At 30.4% G+C, this 10,003-nt stretch overlaps 1 protein-coding gene across 1 annotated transcript; it reads right to left on the reverse strand.

Annotated features, from left to right (window-relative positions):
• On the reverse strand, positions 1-2,805 carry LOC101504222 (F-box/FBD/LRR-repeat protein At1g13570-like). Its single transcript, XM_004490258.4, has 5 exons — positions 2,611-2,805; positions 1,241-2,081; positions 598-759; positions 404-515; positions 1-301 (listed from the first exon to the last, which is right to left on the reverse strand). The coding sequence occupies exons 2-5, from the start codon at positions 2,072-2,074 to the stop codon at positions 207-209; spliced, it is 1,203 nt and encodes a 400-aa protein (XP_004490315.1). The 5' UTR covers positions 2,075-2,081; positions 2,611-2,805; the 3' UTR covers positions 1-206.
• Between the last annotated feature and the right edge of the window lie 7,198 nt (positions 2,806-10,003).

Raw genomic sequence — 10,003 nt, forward strand, 5'->3', positions numbered from 1 at the left:
TAATGCATCAACAACCATAGTGGAAATAGAAATGTTTTAATACATCATTGTTTGATATTTCATTAGAAACTAATGTCTCCAATGATACAAAAGCGGGTGCAATTTTCTTTCTAAACATAATATATCTATTGTTCAATGGAGTTAGAGTAGAACCCAATATATAAGCCCTATCAGATTAAATAAAAACACATACACAATGAAGGAATTTACTGCTTACTATGAATGAACTCGACTTGTGCTTTTTGTGATGCCCGTTTCATCCATAACAAGTCTCGTGAAATGCTTAGTTGCGCAGGCAGTTCTATTTGTTTTAAACCAATACCAACTTTAAAAGTTAGAGTCTCTAACAAGGGAGAATTTGCAAGTATGAACCGTATCAAATTCAATGAATATTTAAACCTACTTCCAATCTCAATCTTCACTTTACGAAGTTGACCAAGGCAACACCCATTGCTTTCTAACTCCTTCGTCTGGTCTGGCTCTTGTTCGTCATCATAATCACCATATTCATAATTCTAAATTATAAAAAGTAAAATGAATCAAATCAAAATAGTAAAATGAAAAGACAAGTTATGAAGCATAGGTATTCGTGTTCACCTTTACAACAAGCTCCACCAGGTTAGGAGTATTAGTTAATACACTAACAATATACAAAACTCCTTCTCTTTCGCACAATTTTGTGCCAACAAATTGTAGATACTCTAAGGAGCTAAATGAATCTACCAGTGACTGCCGAATGCCACCTGCAGCATACAATACCTATGCAAACAAACAATAGAACTATGAGATATACTTGTACACTAACATTTAGAAAAAAACAACTTTCCACATAAATATTGAATTGGACCATCAATCAAAATGCAACATTGTTTCTCTTTCAAAGATGCAATAGAAGAGTAAGGTACAGTCTTTAAAAGAACGAATTTTGAGGTCAGACTAGACAGAAGTGGTGAGAAAAATAATCAAATTGACATCAGAAAGAACATAAAAATCATCATGTATAACATACGTACCATTAGACATTTAGACCTCGGTTTCATTTTTACAAACTTAGCTTAGAAGCCTATATTCCCCTTGCGAAAAAAATTACTACTTGCAAAAATGTGTAACTAGAGAGAACAAGTCCACAAATTACTATGTTTCTATTTTAGATTAAATCTACCAAACTAACATAAGGGTCACAATCTAATCCAACTGAAAAATAATAAATAGATCAAGTTTAGTTATGTTGCTTTCTAACCTTATAGTAGAAAGAAAATATTTCCATAACAAGTCTCTGAATTTTTGGCAAACTTTTGATCAAACAAGATACGCCAACACTCTCACTGTCTTCGTCCCGATAATCCAAGAGTGAAAAATCAATCAAATTATTTGCATTCTTCAGACTAATTGTCTTGATGTTACCTTCAGAGTTTATGCGCAGGACTTTGAGAGTAGGAGCCGATAAATCAATACATTCCAAACCAGAACAGAATGAAATGGTGAGCCTTTCAAGTAATGGGAAACCAGGAATAAGTTTCTCAAGTGCACCAGACTCAAATGTAACAAGGTGAAAGTTAAGGACAATCAATCTTTTAAGGCCACCAAAATTAGGCGGAACTGACAATTCAAATCCGTTAAGATCCAAGCTAGTCAACTCTTGACAAGAGAAGACATAAGATGGCACTTGATAGGATAATGTTCTAAAACCGAGGTTCTGAAGTTCAAGATCTTTAATGCCACTTGTTGACAAAAACAGAATCAGCTCATCAAGGCAATCAATTTGCATGAAGTCTGAAGGTAAGGAAAGAGTGAACTTATATAGTGGCCCACTATGAAGCATAAGAATTTCCATCATAATTCTCGAAATTTCAGGGCCTTCATAATACTCCTCGCAATAATAAAAGAAATCTTCGTCAAACTCAAGTTGCAGGACTGACATCCACATATACCTCCACTTTCTTGACAGAATACTAGTACCAACTAATTCACGAATGTTCAAGTATTTTAGGATGCCATCAATGACATTCCATGGTAAGTCAGTTATTAGATCAGTGTGATCACCACAATCAGCCTTCTTCTTGGACTGAGTCATAAGCAAACTGAAAATTTAAGCAAAGGGTAAATATTGTGAATAACATTATCAAGGAAAGTTTCAAAATAACTAAACTGCAGTAAGGGTCCTTTTACTTAATCTAAAGTTTCAAAAAAGGTCCTTTATCATTTGTTTAGGTCAAAACGGTCTTTCAAATTCCACAAGAGACAATACGAAAGAACGGTATTTAATCAGACAATATTTGCGGTCATTTTTCACACATGGGCTTGTAATATGTTAAGACAGTAAAGTAATTGTAAATGTAATTAGTGTTCAATAAACTCTATATACTTATGAAGGGAAAAAAAAAATGCAAAAAAGCTAATCGAATGGTTCATTTAGCAGCCAAGGTAAAAAAATGAGTAACCTAATTTGGAAGAGAACACTTTTGAGTTGATATTGACAGAGGAAACGAAATACACCCACAAAGTGTTTCCAAAGAGAAAAGAAATTAATGGATTCTAATAACTAAGCTTATAACAAAGAAAAATGAACTGATTTGAAAGAGTTGCGGTTAGTTATTGTGATTGGCTTACAGTTCGGACGATGTTAAATGCAACTGCTGGTGGCGCGTGAGAGCAATGTGCGCCTTTGAGATGTGGTGGTGATAGAAGGAACTGTTGTCTGGTGAATGGTGATACAAGGCGCCTTTGCAATGTGCGCCTATGGGATGTGCGCCTTTGCAATGTGCGCCTTTGGGATGTGCGCCTTTGCAATATATTTTTTGAATATTTTTTCTTGTCAACAACTAATAAGTATTTACGTACTATTTTTTTTATACTCTATGATAATTAGTTTTTTTAATTCATACATAAATATTAAGTTTTAGATTTTAGCTAAGAACAAAACGGTTAATTTTAATTTGATAATATCAATTGAGAGGAGAGTTAAAGATTTTTATAATTAGTATGATATATTTGTGTTGTCAAAAACAATTTTTTTTTCAATTTCTTTCAACAAGAATTTAGAATCATGAAATGATGCCATAATTTAAAGTAGTGAAGACTTTATGGATTGATAAACATTTTTCTCCTTTCAACCCAATTATTTATTTTATAAGCTCAAAAAAGAAATATGACATAAATGCATTTTTCTATATGAATGACATGATATAAATTTACATTAAATCATTGCTAAAAATGTAACACCTGAGTTAAATTAATTTCAAAATTTTGAAAGGAGGATGCTATTTATGCTCTTATTGCAAACTCTCTGGCTGTGGAGTTTGGCTAGCAAATGAAATAGTCAAAATTTATTTATTTTAAGTCTTTCCCACAAAGGCTTCTAACTCCTATCTTCTAATTTATATCGAGTTCTTTAACTTTCAAAATATTTAAAATGGAGGGGAGTAGAAGTAATTAGAAATAAGTTTGATTTGAAAAATGAGACAAAATAAATTTTAATTATTTTGTGACTAGTTCCAAGAGATATTGAGAAATTTTAATAGTTTACAAATTGTTTTCTTTAACTCCTCCCATCCAAATCTACCAAAAATAACCTTAAAAAAGATTTTACTTATGTCCTCTACACTCCAAACTCCTCCAACCAAATACACCATTAGAAAAATTAACATGTAACCCATTAAGAGTGTTTGTGGTGCGACTTGTAGCGGTTATGAAGCAAAAAACATCAAATTCAAATATTAAAATGTTTGCGGTTTGATTCTATTTGGTTGACACCTTTAAAATTCTTGATTCAATTTGATCCAAATTTATGTTGTTTAAATTGGATTAAAATTTTACAATACTTGCAGTTTGACTCTATTTGGGTGACGCCATTAAAAATTTCAATTCGATCTAATCCAAACTAATGTTGTTTAAATTGAATTAATTTTTAGTTGACTCTGTTTGTAACAAGTTTGAAGTAAAATATGACATATATTATCCTAAAAGTTAACATTATGGAATAACATTGATCTATTACATTTGAACTAATCTATTAAATTGAATAAATAATTATTATCAAAAAAATTAAAACTAACAAATAATAGATTAATTTAATGAAATATCTCATACTAGCGCTTGACCTTTTAGGGTTTGTTACTTCACTTTTAGCCACAACAACGACGCCGATCTAGCCCTGATTCATGGCGCATGCATCTGCTATGTTGATCTCAAGTTCTCTTTCTTGAGTCAGTTGCATTATGAGTTCAAATTTCACGTTCTAATTGTGTTGGGTTTGAGTAGTGTTCTTTCTTGATTGTGTTTGTTTGCATTCTGATTGCGTTAGATTCACGTTACATTCTTTGATTGTGTTGTGCATGTTTTGCTAAGGACTCTAAGGAGTTGAAAGCAGAATCAACAGTGTATGCGACAAGAGTTATTTGTCCTACTACTAAGGGTTGTATTTGTTGTATGAGTGTTGAAGCTGGAATTTAATCGAACAACTTGATCCAAGGGGACCGTGAGATTGCAGGTAACATCTTAATTGCATTTTTTGATTAAGGGGCAACCCATTCCTTTCTTTATTTAGATTGTGTGAATCGTTTGAAGTTTTTTGTGTCTCCCTTGCTTGTTGATTTAGCGGTTTCCACACCTCCTAAGACTTTGATTGTAAATACTGCATGTTTGCAATGTTAAGTAACTATTCAGAATATATATTTATTGGTTAATTTAATTTGTTTACCGCTATAATCCCTTGCGGTCATTCTTAGAATGGATTGGATATTGTATCTTTATGTGTTATTGGATTGCGCTTGCAAGTTGGTACTTTTTCCCGAGGCAGACACTGGTAAGTATTTGTTTTCAAATAAGCTTAAAGTTTCATCGAAAGAAGGGCTTCAAGAATTCTTGTCATTGGCCAACGTAGAGGTAGATATGGATGTGACTATAGAAGACATGGTGTTTGTCAAAGAGTACCCAATGCACCAACATAGGACAATATGAGGATCTTCAACCTGTTTCTAGATGATTATGTCATGGGATTTATTGATGATATTATAATTTATTTGAAGAACATAGAAGAGCACGAAGAACATTTGCTTTAGGTTCTAGAATTCCTACGTGAGAAATAAATGTAGGCCAATATAGAGAGGTGAGATATTTGGCAAGAAGAAGTGAATTTCCTGGGGAATGTGATAATCAAGAAAGAAATTGTTGTAGATCCAACAAAGATAGAAATTGTGCTCGCTTAGAAACAACCACATAGAGTCATCGATATATGAAGTTTCATGGGATTGGTTGGTTATTACAAATGGTTTATTGAAGGTTTTGCTAAGATTGTGGAGCCCTTGACATAACTTACTAGGTTCCAGTTACTAAAGGAGAAATTGACGATCTAACCGGTAAGTACCGCAAAATAATTTTAAGGAAAAGAAACAAATATGTCATGACCATTTTCTTTAGAAAAATTTGAAAATATATTAATTTTTGTGTTGAAAATATGTGATTACGGTTTGGTTTATCTCAAAAAGAAAAAGAGCTAGATTTTGTGTAAGTTTTAAGGTGTTAGAAAAATGTCATATTTGAATTTAAGTTGATACAAATGCGGCTTGATCAAAACTTTTAAACTGTAAGTTGGTTTGGAGTCATCTAATTATTTTTAAAAAGTATTTAGTTAGGAAGAAACAAAACCTAGGGTTTTTGGAGAAGGATAATTGAACTTGCACTATGTTAGGAAGTGTTGAGAATCTCATTGGTAACTTAAGATGTTGTGTATTTATGGCGCCAGAGGATTTGGAGGAGTTGACATGTTTACTGTAACAGAAAACTTGCAACGTAAGGGCTCATTCCAAGCTTTAGTTTTACATGGAGGAACTTTTATAAGGGATTCGTGCTTGAATTTGTGATTGTGTGTTCATAACTGATAATATGTGTGTTTGGTATGTGTTATGAATTTAATTGATGATATTTGTCTTTAGTAGGCTCTATGAAAAGGTGTTAAAGATTATTAATGTTTAATGAGTTTTAAAAATAGTCTTTTAATATTGCATTGACATATTAATTATTGTGAAAGATTCGGAGTATGTTCATGCATTTCATTGTTAGTAGCGAACGTGATGGGTCACAAGTGGTGTCATGGGATTGTTGGCCCACCTTATTCCTTGCAGGGAAATGGAATCATGTTTTGTCTGTGAGAGACTACACCATTGTGGTGTCATGTTGTTGATGACTCGCTAGCTAGTGGTGTCATGTGATTGTTCACCCACAACTCTTTGCGAAAGAAGGCAATATTTTAGAATCATATGCTTTGGCATGTGGGATTTGCATTAGAATGTTTGATATCATGATTTATATGCATGCTTGTTTAATTGTTGATATGTTTCATCGCTATTACTTGTTATCTGTTATTTTGAGTTGGTAACTCTGATCAAGAAATTTACTTCAGAGTGTTTTCGGTATCGAAATAAGAGAGGTTGAAATGAAGTATGCAGCAGACCTTATGGCTTTCTTCTTAAATTTTCTAATTCAATGGAAAAAATGGGAAATATCAAAATTAAAAGGCTTCATCACATAAAAAGTTAGGAAAAATTTGTGAACACATAAACTTTTACTTTTGTGTTTTAGTATCTTTTGCTTTGTTTCCACACGTAAGTAACCACTTGTTTTATGTATTTCAGTCATAGCAAGTTGATACAATGATATGTCACATCTAATAAAGCACTTATATAATGAACAAATTATTGAGGCAAAATCCCAATTTGATATTTTAAAAATAACAAATATCTTAAATTATATTTTAATATTTTGATCATTTTGTGACATAGCATGTGGTTCTAAGACTGAAAACATGAATTGTTCTTGTTGGAACCAAGTTGGTTTTATATTTCGAGTTTTGATGTTAAAATATGAAAAGAATATATTTGAATTCAAATAATATGAAAGAAGATTCATGTAATTCAAGAAAATCTAAAATAAGATTTGATTCATATATATAATTGAAGAAAATCTTTGATCAAGTTGAAATGAAGATATGGTCAAGATTTGAAGAATATTTGATCAACATTTATTGAAGATTTAAAGAATATTTGATAAACATTTAATGAAGATTTGAAAAATATTTGGTCAACATTTAATGAAGATTTGAAAAATATTTGATCAATATTTAATGAAGATTTGAATAATATTTGATCAACATTTAATTAAAATTTGAAAAAGATTTGAAGAATATTTGATCAACATTTAATGAAGATTTGAAGAAGATTTGATCATAAATTGAAGAAGAGTTTATTTGAAGAATTTACAAACTCAATCTATACAAAATAGAAATAGAATCAATTTGAAGAATTTACAAACTCAATCTGAACAAGATACCATTCAGAATTAAACAATGACTAAATTGAAACTCAAATTTTCACTACAAATAGACACTCAAGGAAGAAGGAGAAAAGCATAAAAAAGCAGAAAATAGTAGAAGAACTCAAGCTCAAAGTTCTCAATTCATCTTAGAGTTCAAAGAGAGAAACATTTCTTTAGGTTAGAAATATTTTCTGAGTGTTCTTTTATAGAGTGTGAGAGTTATTATTATTATTATCAGCTTTGTTAGAAGCAACTACTCAAGTTCAAATCTTTTGTATCCAATCCGGTAGTGGTTTGGTTCCTTCTTCAATTTGGGGTTGTCAGGAGAAGACTTGGCTTGTAGGGTCAAGGTGGTTAGTTCCTCAAAAGTCTAGTGTTGTCAGGAGAAGACTTGGCTTGTAGGGCAAGGTGGTTAGTTCCTCAAAAGTCTGGGGTTGTCAGGTTGTTTGGGAAGATTTGGCTTGTAGAGTCAAGGTGGTTAGTTCCTCAAAAGTCTGGGGTGTCACGGCCTAAAATTTCGAGTTTTTCTCGAATTCAATGGAGTCGCCACCAAAATTTATTTTAAAATAGGGAAAATATTGGGAAACCCTTAAAATAGTAAAAATAAAAAAAATGTGGTATTTGAAACCAAATTTTGAGTTCGGGAGTCGATTATGCGTAGGGAAGGTATTAGCACCCTACGACATCCGTTAAAAAACGGTTACCTATAATTAATTGTGCAAGATTAATTTTAACTTAAGTATATTTATTTTTCTTTACTATTAAATATGAATAACAATTATTACTATATTTAAAATATGATTTTTGAAATAAATATTGTAACACCCCAAAATTTTAATATATATTATATATGTATCTTTTTAGTAATTGATATTATTAAATTAATGATTACTCTATGTGTAAATAAATTAAATTAAATTTTATCACACTTTATTCTACCTAAATAATTATAATCTTCATTTTTATTTAATTGTTTTGACGTGACAATTACGTGGGGACTATTTATGATGTCATTATTTCATAAATCGACATTTTTTGTTTGTTTTATTTTGTTATGTGTGAGTGGTATTCTTGTCTTGCTTGATTTATTTTAGTTGATAAAATATTAGTTGAATTATTTAATTAAATTAGAGTTTATATAAGTTATATTGTTTGTTAGTTTTATTTGCAACCAAATAAGTATTTATTTTAGGAGATATTATAGAGTTAGTGAAACCAACCTTTATGTATAAGTGTTTTGAAAATATTTTTGGACCATTCTATAAAAACAAAAATTAGTGACTTGACTCATTCTTTTACTCTCCTTTATGACAAGATTTTATGACAATTCATGGTGTTTTCTTGACATAATGTGCATTAATTCATTTTAAACACCCTTAATTTATTTTTTAAAGGAAGATTATAAATTTAATTATAAGTTTTTTTTGTGCAATTAAGAGAGGACACAAAAAGACTATTGTCCTTTTTGTATCTCATGCATTCATCTCTTTTAAACTAAAATTATAATTTTATTATAATTGTCTACAAAAATAATTCTATGAAATTTTTGGTTTCGTAACTATTAGATAAAAAAATTAAAAGGGTGATGTGACAATCTCTAATTTATTTATTTAATTAAAATTAGTGTGTGACACCCTTCAATATTTGGTGAACTCTATTAGTTAATTCAAATTAATTCATACATATAAATTTCAATTGGCTTTGTAACAACCTAATAAAATTAAAGAAATAGTAATTATTGGTAGTATAATGTTGGAATTAAGTGCACTTCAATTTTAGACAAGAAATCAATGGTAACAGTGCAACGTAAATAGCTTATATGTTCATACGTTTCCATTAGGCATCTTGTTGTCACACCTATTTGTCATTCGTACACTCTCAAAATAATTTTCTGAGTCGTAAATTCCAATATCTATCGGTGTTGAATTCATTACTGCCTCGTGAGCTATTTCTCGTGCAAATTTAGAGGTGTTAAGAAAGAAAGCGCCTAAGGTAAGGGCTTTTCCCCATGCAATGTTAGGCTAGATATTAAATTAATAGTTTGTAAGATATTGATATAAAACTTGTTGTCTTAAAAGAAAAAATATTGATTTTTAATTGCCTTAAAGAATTTAACTATAATATTTTATTTTTATGAGTAATATGTTTGCTTTGATAAACTTAATTATAAATTTCGATTTTTATTATTATAACATGAGTAATATGTTTGATGTCATATATTTGATGTAAAGTTATTATTTGTGTGTTGTTTATGTGTACTTAATTATAAAGCTATGATTTTCATTATGATCTCATGAGTAATTTTTTTAGGATGTCTTTAATTTAAAGTTTTGATTTTTGTGTTATTTCATTTCAAAGTTTTGATTTTTAAGAAATCTATATGAGTCTTGGGGGAATTGGTGTAAAGTTTTGATTTTAATTATAATAACATGACTAAGTTGATTTTTGTGATGTGTTTAGCGGCAAACCTTGATTTGTGTTTTAATAATACTATTTTTGTGGTTGACTAAGTGGCTTATGACTTGTGTTTTGAATATTTTATCTATGTGGTTGTCTAAGTGGTTTGGTTGGTGGTTTGTATTTTACATATTTTTATCTTTGTGGTTGCCAAAGTGATTGGTGATTTGCATTTTAAATATTGTTATTTTGTGGTTGCCTAAGTGGCTTGTGATTTATGTGATTATCTAATTGG

This window comes from Cicer arietinum, chromosome 2 (genome assembly GCF_000331145.2).
Source record: "Cicer arietinum cultivar CDC Frontier isolate Library 1 chromosome 2, Cicar.CDCFrontier_v2.0, whole genome shotgun sequence".
In the NCBI taxonomy this organism is placed as follows: domain Eukaryota; kingdom Viridiplantae; phylum Streptophyta; class Magnoliopsida; order Fabales; family Fabaceae; genus Cicer; species Cicer arietinum.

Excerpts from the sequence above, each read along its gene's own strand:
- LOC101504222 (XM_004490258.4), bottom strand. The coding sequence starts at position 2,074 with ATGACTCAGTCCAAGAAGAAGGCTGATTGTGGTGATCACACTGATCTA. Across the intron at positions 760-1,240 it reads TATTTTCTTTCTACTATAAG|GTATTGTATGCTGCAGGTGG; the intron begins GTTAGAAAGCAA and ends TTGTTTGCATAG. Across the intron at positions 302-403 it reads AGTGAAGATTGAGATTGGAA|AACTGCCTGCGCAACTAAGC; the intron begins GTAGGTTTAAAT and ends TAAAACAAATAG.